Source organism: Mustelus asterias, chromosome 4 (genome assembly GCF_964213995.1).
Source record: "Mustelus asterias chromosome 4, sMusAst1.hap1.1, whole genome shotgun sequence".
Classification (NCBI taxonomy): domain Eukaryota; kingdom Metazoa; phylum Chordata; class Chondrichthyes; order Carcharhiniformes; family Triakidae; genus Mustelus; species Mustelus asterias.
The window spans coordinates 53444416-53460083 of NC_135804.1; the positions used below are offsets into that span (position 1 = coordinate 53444416).

The 15668-nt window shown below is 53.4% G+C and overlaps 1 protein-coding gene across 1 annotated transcript in view; it reads left to right on the top strand.

Moving 5' to 3' along the window:
- The first annotated feature begins 3654 nt into the window (after positions 1-3654).
- Positions 3655-15668, top strand: part of ldhd (lactate dehydrogenase D) — a 49324-nt gene continuing 37310 nt past the window's right edge. Inside the window, exons 1-3 of the mRNA XM_078211041.1 lie at positions 3655-3797; positions 10692-10804; positions 13689-13830. Of these exons, the coding sequence (XP_078067167.1) occupies positions 3669-3797; positions 10692-10804; positions 13689-13830 (384 nt within the window). The 5' untranslated portion in view covers positions 3655-3668. The remainder of the gene's footprint in view (positions 3798-10691; positions 10805-13688; positions 13831-15668) is intronic.

Consider the following 15668-nt stretch of genomic DNA (forward strand, 5'->3'; position numbering starts at 1 on the left):
CCATAACCCCAATCCCAACCTCACTCAGCTTTGGCTGCGGGTCCTTCATTGGTCCCTGGGCCTCAGGTGGGTGCATACCGGCACTGCATCACTCCCAGTGGTACTGCCTCTGGTTGACTGGAAGCTCCTGGGGTGGGGGTGGGGGCGGGGAGATTTCCTTCGCTAAAGGACATCCAAGAGCAAGTTGGGTTTTTACAACAAACTAGAAGTTCCGTGGTCACCATTGCCGATCCGGATTTATTTAATTCACTGAATTTAAATTCTCCAAGTGTTATGTTGGGATTTGAACTTGCATCTCTAGATCCGTAGTAACATAACCACTACCAAACCCAACATCTTAAAGTCAGCACCTGCTGGCAGTGCAGCACTCCCTCAGCACTGCAGTGAAGCATCGGCCTAGATTTCATGTTCGAGTCTGTGGACTGGAACCTGACCTCAAAATCTCGCCCAGAGGCAAAAATGTTACCCAGAGACAGCCTGGGCAGTTATCCTGCAAGGAAAGACCAAAAGGAAAATCAATACCATGAAAAAAAACTTTAAAAATACTGTATCCAGGCCAGGAAATGGACCCATTTCCAATCTTGCAGTGAAAGGTCCTATTTAGCAGTTTCTGTTATTCAATGGTGGGACATGGATGTAGCTGGCTGGCCAGCATTTATTGCCCATCCCTCGTTGCTCTTCTTCAGAGGGCAGTTGAAAGTCAACAACATTGCTGTGGTTCTGGAGTCACATGTAGCTCAGACTGGGTAAGGTCAGCAGATTTCCTTCCCTAAAGGACATTAGTGAGCGAGATGGGTTTTTCCGATAATCAACAATGGTTTCATGGTCATCAGTAGATTCTTAATTCCAGATTTTAAAAAAAATTGATCTCAAATTCCACCAAGTGCCATGGCAGGATTCAAACCCAAGTCCTCAGAACATTAGCTGAGTTTCTGGATTAATAGTCTGGCAATAATACCACTAGGCCATCGCCTCCCCAGAATCAGTGGAAGAATCTTTGTGAATGTAGAGACATCAGGGGCATGAGACCCATTTGGGATTTCCATAGTGTTTGACTCTGACTTTAAAACATTCATTTAACCTTTTATGGTTGGCAGGATTTTACTTACTAAATTCTTTAATGAGAAAAGAGCAGCTCGTTCTAGTTAGTTCCAGCTGGGCCAACCTCTGCCATACCCGGTGTTATCTAAACTTCCCTGATTAGAAAAGTGTTGTGCTCAGGGCTGTAAATCCAACTCTGATGTTAAAGCAAAACTCTGCGAATGCTGGAAATCTGAAATAGAATTAGGAAGGCACATGATATGTTAGCCATCATTGCAAGGGCATCTGAGTACAGGAGTGAGGAAGTCTTGCTGAAGTTGTATAGAGCTTTGGTGAGATCACACCTGGAGTATTGTGTGCTGTTTGGGTCTCTTTACCCAAGAATGATATACTGGCCACAGAGGGAGCGCGACAAAGATTCATCAGTCTAATCCCGGGAATGTTTTCTGAGTAGATACTGAGGAGATCGGGCCTATATTCTCTAGAGTTTATAAGAGTGAGTGGTGATCTCATTGAAGTGGATAGAATTCCTACAGGGCTTGACAGGATAGACGTAGGAAGGATGTTTCCCCTGGTTAGGGATCTGGAACCAGGGGACACAGTCCCAGAATTAGGCCACTTAGGACCGAGATGAGGAGGAATTTCTTCAGAGGATGGTGAATCTTTGGAATTCCCTACCCGTGAAGGCCCAGTCATTGAGTATGTTCAAAGCAGAGGTCAATAGATTTCCAGATACCAATGACATTAAGGGATACAGGGATAGCGCGGGAAGATGGCATTGAGGTAGAAGATCAGATCTGATTGAATGGCAGAGCACGCTTGGTGGGCTGAATGGTCTACTCCTGCTCTTATGTTCCTGAAAATGAAGATACTGGAAATGAATGCTCAGCAGGCCGGCAGCATCTGTGGAGAGAGAAACAGCTAATGTTTAAGGATCCCTTTGAGGCACTGCTTTTCTCAAGGGGGCGGGGGGGGGTCTCCAAGGGACACTGTGGCTCAGGAGGGTGGTGATGGGGCATCAATATGGGTAGTGTGGGGGGGGGGGGGGGCAGGAGGGGCACCAGATCAGATGGGAATAATGGAAAGGCACCAGGTCGGAAGGAGGGTGGTACAGAGACAGGGCACCAGGTCAGACTGAGGTGGGGTGCTGGGGCGGGGAAGGGGGGGGGGAGGGGGGGTGGAGGTGCAGAGGTTTAGTGTTAAAATAGGAATCTCCAGATCCCAAGGGGATCCCTTCAGCCATTTGACTTATGTATCTATTCACTTCCTAGAATGTCACTAATAGAAATAAACCTTCTCTAATCGGTTTCCTTCTGTATAGCTGGTTCATATGTCTTGGAAATATATCAACCAATTCAGTACCTTTCACCATGATATCAGGAAACAACTGAGCAATACGTGGGGGGGAAGGGAGCAGGGTGGGGGGGAAGGGAGCAGGGTGGGGGGGAGGGCATTCACAATGTCTACCAGTCCTCATGACATAACAGCTGAAAACTTGTGCCTGTGCTTCAGAAGAAACTGTGCCCTTAGCCAAGCTGTTCCAGTACAGCTACAACACTGGCATCTACCCAATAATGTGGAATAATGCACAGATAGGTGTTGTCCACAAAGATCATGACAAATCCAATCCAACCAATTACTGCCCAATTACTCTCAATCATCAGTAAGATGAAGGAAGGGGTCATCAACAGCGCTATCAAGCAGCACTTACTTAGCAATAACCTGCTCACGGACACTCAGTCTGGGTTTCACCAGGGTCACTCAGCTCCTGACCCAATTACAGCCTTGGTTCAAACATGGACAAAAGAGCTGAATGCCAGGGGTGAGGTGACAGCCCTTGACATCAAGGCAGCATTCGACCGAGTGTGGCATCAAGGAGCCCTAGCAAAACTGGAGTCAGTGGAAATCGGGGGAAAACTCTCACATTCAAGAAGTGTGGTACCATCTAGGTCAAAGCAGTCCGCTAGACCCATCCACCACCTTAGCATTCACTCCCTCCACCACAGTGGCAGCAGTGTGCACCAGCTACAAGGTGCATTGCAACAAGTCCCCAAAATCTCTTTCAACTGAACCTTGCAAACCCGGGACTTCATTCCACCTCTTCAAAGGGGCATCATGGCCAAGTGCCCATCCAAGTCATATTCAATCCTGACCTGATAATAGGGTGGTACGGTGGCACAGTGGTTAGCACTGCTGCCTCACAGCGCCAGGGACCCAGGTTCGATTCTTGGCTTGGGTCATTGTCGATGTGGAGTCTGCATGTTCTCCTCGTGTCTGCGTGGGTTTCCTCCAGGTGCTCTGGTTTCTTCCCACAGTCTGAAAGACATGCTGGATAGGTGCATAGGCCATGCTAAATTCGTCCTCAGTGCACCCGAACAGGGGCCAGAGAGTGGCGACTAGGGGGCTTTCACAGTAACTTCATTGCAGTGTTAATGTAAGCCTACTTGTGACACTAATAAATACACTTAAAATGTCATACAGTTCCTTTATAGTTTCTGGGGTAAAACCCTTCCCCCTGGACAGTTAAGGGACTGAGACCGGGTGATGGTGAGACAGCTGCCATTCTTTGGGTGTCGGCTGCTCCTCCAGGGGCGCTGCGGTCTGCTTAGTGGGTTGTAATTTGTTACATGGTGGCCGGAGTGTTTCAATCTGTCTGGGATCTTGCTGAAATGGCTCTGCGCAGCGCTCTGCACTGGCGGCTGCTGGCTCTCAAATACACCACAACATGCAGGAGAAAGCAGCGGCTTCAACCCCAGGTACAGGCTCCGGGCACTGTTTGTCATTCAGTGCTGGCACTATGTCATTGCGCTTCAATTCCCAGTGAAATGAACAGGGAAATGAACCAAACCCCCTCGAATCGCCCAGGCAAAAATTTCTAATCGGCTTAAATCCAGAGCTACTGTTTTGTAATTCATGCAAGTTTAATCGTTTCACTTGACTTGCAATCCTTCATTTACAATTAAAATCACAATTGTTTCCATCCCGACCTGGTGAGCAGAGGTACAATACCGCCAGGTCAACAAGGGACTGCAATCGACTTCCACACTCCACCCCCCGCACCCGCGGTCGCTGCAAACGGGTTAATAGAAAGTAAATGCAGAATAAACCGGACCAGAGCTGGGATAAACATTTAAGTAGAGTTAGACTAGTTGCTTTTGCAGTCAATTCCGATGTTGACATCCAAATTCCGCTAACTGCCAGTTTGAAAGTGAAACTACTTCGCATCGAATCTCACCTCAAGATGACATTCAGTTATTTTTAGAATCCCTCTTATAAACAAACACAGTTCTCTATATGTTTGCAATGTATCCCTTTATTGCAACTCATAAATGCCCACCTCATGTAACCAGTCCCCTGTCTGCCCATTGCCTCCTGCCCCTTGGTTCACTTGAGGCGAGGACAATATTATAGTTAAATTGGTCAATATGGGCACATCAACCGGGAGCACTGCAACGTTACAGCAGCAAAACCAAGCAGCTCACAATCACAATGAGACTATTAGAAATCAGGAGTCGTTTCGCAGTCTGGGATTCATCCAGCAGACACCAGGAGTAATGAAAACAATACAGACTATACACTCCTAAAATATCCTCATTCCTTGCTTTTCATCTCTCTAAACATATTAGTGTCTGAATATATTTGTCAGGGTTTATTTTCAGTCTTTGTTTACACTGATCTACATTTCATCCTCCTTGCTGATTTAGTCTGTCGCTTCCTCATTGTTCTTTCTATGCTACATTTTCCTCGTTTGTTTTATTTTATTCTTTCCACCCTATTATGTCTCCGCCTGTGTTGTTTACTAGTCCCTCTCAGTAATGCCCACACACTGAGCTTCAATCAGTGTCTCGCAGCCCTTGGCACAGATTCACTGGTTCCCCATGGTTCTGCTGCTCCATGGTTCTTTAATATTGTGATTAATTTTATTTAATTGGAACCCGTTAGCTTCAACCACCCCCCCACACCCCCCCCTATTACGGAACACTGAGCATCTGCACTGTCCAGCGTGGCAATGAGGCCTGCAGTCCCTTTATCATTTTGAAGTCATCCAGCATGTCACCCTTAATGCTCTGAGCTTCAGTGAAGATGACCACAGTCTTTCCTCATGTCTGTGCCACCTTGAGGCCTGAGAACATCCTAATGAATCTATGCTGCATAGTTCTTAATGATTTATACTGCCAATCTTTCACTGGACATTCAAATCTGCACTTAATACAACTTCAACATAATTCAGATCATATATAAATTCAATAGCTCCTCCTTGTTTTGTATATGGCCTCGAGACAAACTAAGGATCCCATTTTTCTGTGGCCTGATCAGCTCCAGTTAAAACCATTTAAGGGTTTTCCCTTTCCATATTGTTACTTGCCTAATCTGCCCCATTGCCCACCCGTCCTTTGAGCCTGTCTGACCCTCAGGCAGTCTTTGTTCCAATTTGCTGTACTTCACAAAGCCGGCCCTGTTCCTTCAATTCCTAAACCCAGATTAATTATGTTTCCCATAAGTAAGGGGGAAATGGGGAGGCTGCAGAATGACTTGGGCAGGTTAGGAGAATGGGCAAAGAAGTGGCAGATCAGGGGTTATGGGGAAAAGGCAGGAGAATGGGGCTGATAGAGAACCAAGAGAGGGAACTGTGGCAGATTCATTCCCCCCTTACTGATCCTCCCCCTCTTTCCTACATCCCCAACCCTCCCCCTCTTCCCCCCAGGACCGACCCCCCATCTCTTCCCCTGAACCCCCCTCTCATCCCCCAACCCCTCCCCTCTCTTCCCCCGACCTCCCCTCTCTTCCCCCGACCCCCCCTCTCTTCCCCCGACCCCCCTCTCTTCCCCCAACCCCTCCCCTCTCTTCACCCGACCCCCCTCTCTTCCCCTGACCACCCCTCTCTTACCATGACAACCCCTCCCTTCGCCCAAAACCCCCTCCCTTCCCTGACACCCCCTCCTTTCCCCCAATCCCCCATCCCTTCCCCCGACCCCCCTCTCTTCCCCTGACCCCCCTCCCTTCCCCGATCCCCCTCCCTTACCCCGACCCCCCCTTCCCCAGCTCCCCTCCCTCCCCACCCCCCTCCCTCCCTTCCCCTGACCCCCCTCCCTTCCCCTGACCCCCCCTCCCTTCCCCGACCCCCCTCCCATCACCCAACCCCTCTCCCTTCCCCCGAACCCCCCTCCCTTCCCCCAAACCACCTCCCCTCTTCCCCCGACCCACCCTTCTTCCCCCGATCCCCCTCTCTTCCCCCAACCGCTCTCTCTTCCCCTGAGCCACCATCTCTTCCCCCGAGCCACCATCTCTTCCCCCGACCCCCCTCTCTACCCGACCCCCCCTCTTCCCCGACCCTTCCTCTTCCCTGACCCACCCTCTCTTCCCCCGACCCCCCCTCTTCCACCAACCCCCCTCTCTTCCCCCGACTCCCCCTCTCTTCCCCCGACTCCCCCTCTCTTCCCCGACCCTCCCTCTCTTGCCCCGACCCCCCCTCACTCCCCGACCCCCCTCTCTCCCCGGCCCCCTCTCTCGCAGACCCCCCTCTTCCACCAATCCCCCCCTCTTCCCCCGACTCCCCCTCTCTTCCGCGACCTTCCCTCTCTTCCCCTGACACCCCACTCTCTCCGGCCCCCCCTCTCTCCCCAACCCCCCTCTCTCCCCGACCCCCCTCTCTTCCCCTGACTCCCCCTCTCTTCCCCTGACTCCCCCTCTCTTCCCCTGACTCCCCCTCTCTCCCCGACCCCCCTCAATTCCCGACCACCTTCTCTCCCCGACCCTCCCTCCCTTCCCCAACCCTCCTCTATTTCCCCGACCGCTCTCCCCCCTCTCTTCCCCGACCCCCCTCTTTTCCCCCAACTCCCCCCTCTTTTCCCCCAACTCCCCCCTCTTTTCCCCCGACCCCCCTCTCTCCTGACCCCCCTATCTCCTCCACCCCCCTCTCTCCCCGACCCCCCTCTCTCCCCAATCCCCCCTCTCTTCCTGACCATCCTCTCTCCCTGACCCTCCCTCCCTTCCCCAAACCCCCTCTATTTCCCGACCCCCCACCCCCTCTCTTTCCCGACCCCCCTCTGTTCCCCTGACCCACCCTCTTTTCCCCCGACCCCCCCTCTCCTCCCCCAACTCCCCCTCATCCGCTGACCCCCCCTCATCCACCGACCCCACCCTCATCCCCCGACCCCCCCTCTCATCCTCGACACCCCCTCTCTTCCCCTAACCCCTGCCTCTTCCCCCGACCACCCCCTCTTCCCCCGACCCCCCCTCTTCCCCCGACCCCCCCTCTCTTCCCCCGACCCACCCTCTCTTCCCCTGACACCCCCTCTTCCCCCGACCCCCCCCTCTTCCCCCGACCCCCCCCTCTTCCCCCGACCCCCCCCTTCTCCCGACCCCCCCCTCTTCCCCCGACCCCCCCTCTTCCCCCGACCCCCCCTCTCTTCCCCCGACCCACCCTCTCTTCCCCTGACACGCCCTCTTCCCCCGACCCCCCCCCTTCCCCCGACCCCTCCCTTCCCCCGACCCCCCCTCTTACCCCAACCCCCCCTCTTCCCCCGACCCCCCCTCTTCCCCCGACCCCCCGCTCTTCCCCCAACCCCCCCTCTCTATCCCCGACCCCCCCCATATCCCCCGACCCCCCCTCTTCCCCCGACCCCTCCTCTCTTCCCCCGAACCCCCCCTCTTCCCCTGACCCCCCCTCTCTTCCCCCGACCACCCTCTCTCTTCTCCCTGATCGCCCCTCTCTTCCCCGACCCTTCCCCCGACTCCCCTCTCTTCCCCCGACCCCCCTCTCTTCCCCCGAATCCCCCTCCTTTCCCCCGACCTCCCCTGTCTTACCCCGACCCCCCCCCCTCTTCCCCCAACCCCCCCTCTCTTCCCCCGACCCACCCTCTCTTCCCCTGACACGCCCTCTTCCCCCAACCCCCCCTCTTCCCCCGACCCCTCCCTTCCCCCGACCCCCCCTCTTACCCCGACCCCCCCTCTTCCCCCGACCCCCCCTCTTCCCCCGACACCCCTCTCTTCCCCCGACCCCCCCCTCTCTATCCCCGACCCCCCCTCATCCCCCGACCCCCCCTCTTCCCCCGACCCCTCCTCTCTTCCCCCGAACCCCCCTCTCTTCCCCTGACCCCCCCTCTCTTCCCCCGACCACCCTCTCTCTTCTCCCTGACCGCCCCTCTCTTCCCCGACCCTTCCCCCGACTCCCCTCTCTTCCCCCGACCCCCCTCTCTTCCCCCGAATCCCCCTCTTTTCCCCCGACCTTCCCTGTCTTACCCCGACCACCCCTTCTCTTCCCCCGACCCCCCCTCTCTTCCCCCCCGACCCACCCTCTCTTCCCCCGACCTCCCCTCTTCCACTGACCCCCCCTCTCTTCCCCCGACTCCCCCTCTCTTCCCCGACCCTCCCTCACTTCCCTGACCCCCCCCCTCCCTGACCCCCCTCTCTCCCGACCTCCCTCTCTCTCCGACCCCCCTCTCTCCCTGACCCCCTCTTCCCCAACCCCCCTCTCTCCCCCGACCCCCCTCTCCTCCACCCCCTCTCTCCCCGACCCCCCCTCTTCCCCCGACCCCCCTCTCTTCCCCCGAACCCCCCTCTCTTCCCCCGACCCCCCCTCTTCCCCCGAGCCCCCCTCTCTTCCCCCGAACCCCCCTCTCTTCCCCCGACCCCCCCTCTCTATCCCCGACCCCCCCATCCCCCGACCCCCCTCTCTTCTCCCGACCACCCCTCTCTTCCCCCGAACCCCCCTCTCTTCCCCTGACCCCCCCCTCTCTTCCCCCGACCACCCTCTCTCTTCTCCCTGACCGCCCCTCTCTTCCCCGACCCTTCCCCCGACTCCCCTCTCTTCCCCCGACCCCCCTCTCTTCCCCCGAATCCCCCTCTTTTCCCCCGACCTCCCCTGTCTTACCCCGACCCCCCCTTCTCTTCCCCCGACCACCCCTCTCTTCCCCCCCGACCCACCCTCTCTTCCCCCGACCTCCCCTCTTCCACTGACCCCCCCTCTCTTCCCCCGACTCCCCCTCTCTTCCCCGACCCTCCCTCACTTCCCTGACCCCCCCTCTCCCTGACCCCCTTCTCTCCCCAACCTCCCTCTCTCTCCGACCCCCCTCTCTCCCTGACCCCCTCTTCCCCAACCCCCCCTCTCCCTCGACCCCCCCTCTCCCCAACCCCCCTCTCCCCCGACCCCCTCTCCTCCACCCCCTCTCTCCCCGACCCCCCTCTCTCCCCAATCCGCCCTCTCTCCCTGACCACCTTCTCTCCCCGACCCACCCTCCCTTCCCCAACCCCCCTCTATTTCCCCGACCCCGCACCCCCCCTCTCTTCCCCGACCCCCTCTGTTCCCCGATCCCCCTCTGTTCCCCCGATCCCCCTCTTTTCCCCGACCCCCCTCTTTTCCCCTGACCCTGCCTCTTTTCCCCCGATCCCGCCTCTTTTCCCCAACCCCCCCTCTCTTCCCCCAACCTCCCCTCATCCCCGACCCCCCCTCATCCCTCGACCCCCCCCTCATCCCTTGACCCCCTCTCATCCCCCGACCCCCCCCTCATCCCCCGACCCCCCCCTCTCATCCCCCGACCCCCCCCTCTCGTCCTCGACCCCCTCTCTTCCCCGACCCCCCCCTTCCCCCGACCCCCCCTTCCCTCAACCCCCCCTCTCTTCCCCTACCCCCCCTCTCTTCCCCGACCCTCCTCTTCCCCGTCCCCCCCTCTTCCCTGTTCCCCCCTTCCCCCGACGCCCCCTCTCTTCCCCGACCCCCCCTCTCTTCCCCGACCCCCCCTCTCTTCCCCGACCCCCCCTCTCTTCCCCCGACCCCCCCCTTCTCTTCCCCCGACCCCCCTCTCTTCCCCCGACCCCCCTCTCTTCCCCCGACCCCCCTCTCTTCCCCCGACCCCCCTCTCTTCCCCCGACCCCCCCTCTCTTCCCCCGACCCCCCTCTCTTCCCCGACCCCCCCTCTCTTCCCCCGACCCCCCTCTCTTCCCCCGACCCCCCTCTCTTCCCCCGACCCCCCCTCTCTTCCCCCGACCCCCCCTCTCTTCCCCCGACCCCCCCCCTCTCTTCCCCCACCCCCCTCTCTTCCCCCACCCCCCTCTCTTCCCCCACCCCCCCTCTCTTCCCCCACCCCCCCTCTCTTCCCCCACCCCCCTCTCTTCCCCGACCCCCCCTCTCTTCCCCCGACCCCCCCTCTCTTCCCCTGACCCCCCTCTCTTTCCCTGACCCCCCCTCTCTTCCCCCGACCCCCCTCTCTTCCCCCGACCCCCCCTCTCTTCCCCCGACCCCCCCTCTCTTCCCCCACCCCCCTCTCTTCCCCCACCCCCCTCTCTTCCCCCGACCCCCCCTCTCTTCCCCCGATCCCCTCTCTTCCCCCGACCCCCCCTCTCTTCCCCCGACCCCCCTCTCTTCCCCCGACCCCCCCTCTCTTCCCCCGACCCCCTCTCTTCCCCCGACCCCCCCTCTCTTCCCCCGACCCCCCTCTCTTCCCCCGACCCCCCCTCTCTTCCCCGACCCCCCGCTCTCTTCCCCCGACCCCCCCTCTCTTCTCTGACCCCCCCCCCCCTCTCTTACTCCCACCCACCCACCCATCCACTTTCATGAAAGTATGTTGTTACTCAGTTGAGGAAATAGTGGAAAGGAAACGCTAATGATTTTTTAAAGCGATTTGTCCAAGTGTTTTGTTCTCACTCCTCAGAGGGGATTGCATGGTAATATTATTGAGGCTCTGCAAGCAACAGCAGGGACTGAAAATGTTTCCACGACAACCGCTGTCAGGGAGCAGCATGGAAAAGACGAATCATATCACAGGTAAGAACTTTGGTTTCATGTTTGAGAATCCTGCCCCCGCCCCACTAAAACCAAGCTCACATGATTTGAACTTATAAAGGCTTCAGTTGGAATCTTGCTTCATCCCCTTATGGTGTTGAATCTACCCCCTGTGAGGGCACTGTCTCACACTCTGTGTCCCTAACTCAGAGTAAATATGGATGGGTCAATCCCATAGAGGCGGCAGGGTGGCTCAGTGATTAGCACTGCCGCCTCTCAGAACCAGGGACCCGCTTTCAATTCCTGGTTTGGGCCACTGTCTGTGCGCAGTCTGCCCATATCTGTGTGGGTTTCCTCCGGGTGCTCCGGTTTCCTCCCACAGTCCGGAAGACGTGCTGGTTGGGTGCATTGGCCATGCTAAATTCTCCCTCGGTGTACCCGAACAGGCGCCGGAGTGTGGCGACTGGGGGATTTTCACAGTAACTTCATTGCAGTGTTAATGCAAGCCTACTTGTGACACTGATAAATAAACTTTAAAGAACTAAACGTAAATATGGTGTTACAGCCAGAGAGTCGCAACATATTGTAATAAATTTTAATTTTAAAACGTACTCTATTTCTTAATCTGGCCTGCATTAGAGTGTAAGAAAGTTAATTATTCAAATATGCATATTGTTCATATATTTTTTATTTTACTACATTGAGAGGCTGTTTCTCACTTGTGTTTGGAGACTAGAGGCAAGATTAGGATGTCTGTTTATGCATTGAGTCGGTGAGATCACAGCCTGAAATGGTGGTGGAAAATTCAATCATAACTTTCAAAAGGAAATTGGATCAATATTTGATGGGCTATGGAGATTGGCAGGGAATTTGGATATTTTAAATATTTGTTCCACAGGATGTGGGCATTGCTGGCTAGGCTAGTATTTTTCTTGCCCGTCACTATCTGGATAACAGAACCCAAGAGCAGCACCAGCACAATGGGCTGAATGATCTGCTGCTGTGTTGTAATAATAGATTCCCTCTGAAAGGGGTTTCTGCATTCATTATATCAATTTCATATCACGTACACAGTAGGATAAGTCCTCTGATAGTGACAAGGATCGGGTCATAGACTGAGTCTCTCAACTCAGTGGCACAGTGGTTAGCACTGCTGCCTCACAGCACCAGGGATCTGAGTTCAATTCCGGTCTCGGGTGACTTGCACTTTCTCCCCAGGCTGCGTGGGTTTGCTCCGGGTGCTCAGGTTTCCTCCCACAGTACAAAGATGTCGGGTTAGGTGGATTAGCCATGCTAAATTGCCCCTTAGTGTCCCAGGATGTCTAAGTTAGGGGGATTGGCCATGGTAAATGCACGGGATTATGGTGATAAGGTGGGGGGAGGGGGGCATGGGCCTGGGTAAGATGTTTTTTCGGAAAGTTTATGTAAACTCGATTAGCCAAATTTAGCCGCCTCCTGAACTGTAGGAATTTAATGGAAAAGATACAAATAATTTTTTTAAAAGGGGCGGCACGGTAGCACAGTGGTTAGCACTGCTGCTTCACAGCTCCAGGGACCTGGGTTCGATTCCCGGCTTGGGTCACTGTCTGTGTGGAGTTTGCACATTCTCCTCGTGTCTGCGTGGGTTTCCTCCGGGTGCTCCGGTTTCCTCCCAGAGTTCAAAGATGTGCAGGTTAGGTTGATTGGCCATGCTAAAATGGCCCCTTAGTGTCCTGAGATGTGTAGGTTAGAGGGATGAGTGGGTAAATGTGTAGGGATATGGGGGTAGGGCCTGGGTGGGATTGTGTTCGGTGCAGACTCGATGGGCCGAATGGCCTGTTTCTGCACTGTAGGGTTTCTATGATTCTATGATTCTAACTCTGCCATTAAGCATGACATCCGGGGTATGTATGTTTCCATTTATATCTCCCAATGACATAGCTTCACGGTTTGCATTGGTCAGTAAGTGGCCTTGATGAAGCCAGGCTTGAAGTGTCAATCGTTTAACCCAGATGCTGCGAGTGTGTGAAGATCAAGAAGTGTGCACTGTGGGGTGGTTGTTTCAGTTCAGGAGATAGATCATCATCTGCCCCATTGCCAGCTCATGCTGACCAGGTAAAAGAAGCTGCTTTTATCTTACACCAGACCTGCACTAAGGGTACCAGCTTCGAGTAACAATCCAAAAGGAAATTTGGTGCAAGTCATTCAGGTAGGTGACCAGAGTGGTTTCTTTAGGACATATTTATTGTTTAGACTAACAGCACTAAAGCAGATGATCTGGCTGTTTCTCTGTGTTTTGTTTGTGGGGCCCTGCTGTAATACAAATTAGTTTTGGACATTCTAAGGTCATTAAGGACACTAGCTAATTGTAAATCCCTCCTTCTCCCTGCACACTTGTTTTAAGAGGCTGTCCTATTATTTGAAAAATGGCCCAAGCTGATTTTGCGGTCAGTATATTTCAGGCATTGCTGAGGTGTTGGGCATTAGTTCCTGAAATTGGGTCTCACTGCCCTTGTTTAACAGTTTCCAAATAGGCAATGAGGGCCAATTGTGTCAAAATTTTCAATTTTTTATGGTTTAGTGTCTTTACAGCAACTTCTTGCCATTATAAAGTAGCTTTAATATCAGTAAAACATCCTAAGGACACTGAGCCAAAGGAGATATCGGAATAATCAAAGGATGCATTAAGGTAAAGGAGGCGAATGAGGAAAGGATTGTCAGAATGTGAGGCTTAGCCAACTAATTCTGAGTTATCAATACCAGGAATAATCACAGATTAAGGGCATGTTATCTGCTTGTGTTTCCCGAGGCAACATTATTTTAGTTCCTCTTGCAATGTAATATCTGTCAATATGATAGGCTAGATAGTTTTGATTAACCTGCTCAGTATTGGGACATTGATCTGAAGAACCCACACATAATCCACAACGTTCTGTTCTGTGTGAAGGTGCAAACCTCCTGACGTCGTTGTGTGGCCACAGAATGTGGAGCAGGTCAGCAGAATGGCTCGAATCTGTTTTGAGAACAATATTCCCATCATCCCTTTTGGTACAAGCACAGGGCTGGAAGGAGGAGTCCTCGCCATGAAGGTAGGTGCTGTTATATTGTCCACAAAAATAAAAATCAGTTTTCTTTCCTCTCTTTTTAGGTACACGTGGTGGCACAGTGGTTAGCAGTGCTGCTTCACAGCGCCAGGGACCCAGGTTCGATTCCTGGTTTGGTCACTGTCTGTGCGGAGTCTGCATGTTCTCCCCATGTCTGCGTGGGTTTCCTCTGGGTGCTCTGGTTTCCTCCCACACTCCAAAGATGTGCAGGTTAGGTGGATTGGCCATGCTCAATTCTCCCTCAGTGTACCCGAACAGGTGCCGGAGTGTGGCAGCCAGGGGGTTTTCACATTAACTTCATTGCAGTGTTAATGTAATCCTGCTTGTGACACGAATAAATAAACTTTGAATGGTAGCTCATGTAGCCCTGATGTGGCATTATTTGATCGGTGAACATTAAGGCTTTGTTTTTTCCAGATAGTTCCAGTGCTAAAAAGCCTCCAAGAGAGGTCAGGATGGAGGTCTAGAGTTGCAATGCTAGCTGGCCCGGGTTTCGTGGTGGATGTCATTTTGGTAAAGGAATTGAAACAAGTGCTGGTAATGGCTTCCCAAAGAATTGTTAATCTGATTGCCACTGAACTTGCCAGTTAGCTTTCATTAAAGAACTTGCATTGTATTTTGGTAGGTAATACATGAACTACTGCCCTCAATGACCAGCTAAATGGGAGTTTTGCTGAGGATTCTTGTGTCCTTACTTAACTTTCAATGCTCACTTGCTGCTGGAGATTTGAAGCGGACTTTTAAAACAGCTTCAGGAGAGCTTGACGGGCACTTTACCAAGACCTCGACAGCATTCTATCAATGTTTACTCCAGAATTTCTCTGAAAGTAGAAAGAGCGAGTGCTGTACAACTTCAACTTATTGGCCACCTTGTAGGAATCGGTCGGTGAATGGGAGTGCTTGGGTCATGGCCATCTTGCTGGGATCACCTTAGGTCTGCAGGAGGAATGGTAGGAGGCCAGGCAGAACAGCAGCGGCTCCTGCAGGACAGGGGAGAGGAGGCAAGAATCTCCTCTAGACCTCCTCCACCAAGACCTCCAGTGCCTCCGAGAACCTGTGTGTGTGCCTGCTTCTTGAAACATGCCGTTATGCACTCCTGATTTGATTTGATTTATTATTGTCACATGTATTAGTATAGGGTGAAAAGTATTGTTTCTTGCGCGCTATACAGACAAAGCATACTGTCCATAGAGAAGGAAAGGAGAGAGTGCAGAATGTAGTGTTGCAGTTATAGCTAGGATGTAAATAGCTCGGGTGAAAATGGTGCGTGGAATCCGTGTACACTGGAGCGTGGAAATTGCTTCAAATCAGGGCCTAAGTGCGAGCCTTGTAGCTGTTTGCTTTCGCACCTCCAAGCAAGTTCAGTCTAAGGTAAAAAGCAATTAGGCCCAAATTGTGTGTTAATACTTTCAAACAGTCATGTCATATTGAGACAGCCTCTATTTTACCCCTTTCAACAAAATAAACCCCTAACTAAAAGTATAATTTCATTATAAAATTCCACAGATTCATGCAAACTGTGCCCAGCATTCCTTCTAATTGTATATTTTACTCTTGTTCTATGCTTCTAATACTTCATTCTAACTCTTTTAAACTCCCTCTACACCCTAGCAATGACTGTAACACTACATTCTGCACTCTCTCCTTTCCTTCTCTATGTATGGTATATTTTGTATAGCGCGCAAGAAACAATATTTTTCACTGTATACTAATACATGTGACAATAATAAATCAAATCAAAATTATTAGAATAGAATCGAATCTCTACAGAGCAGAACGAGGCCATTCGGCCCACCGAGCCTGCTCGACAACAATCCCACCCA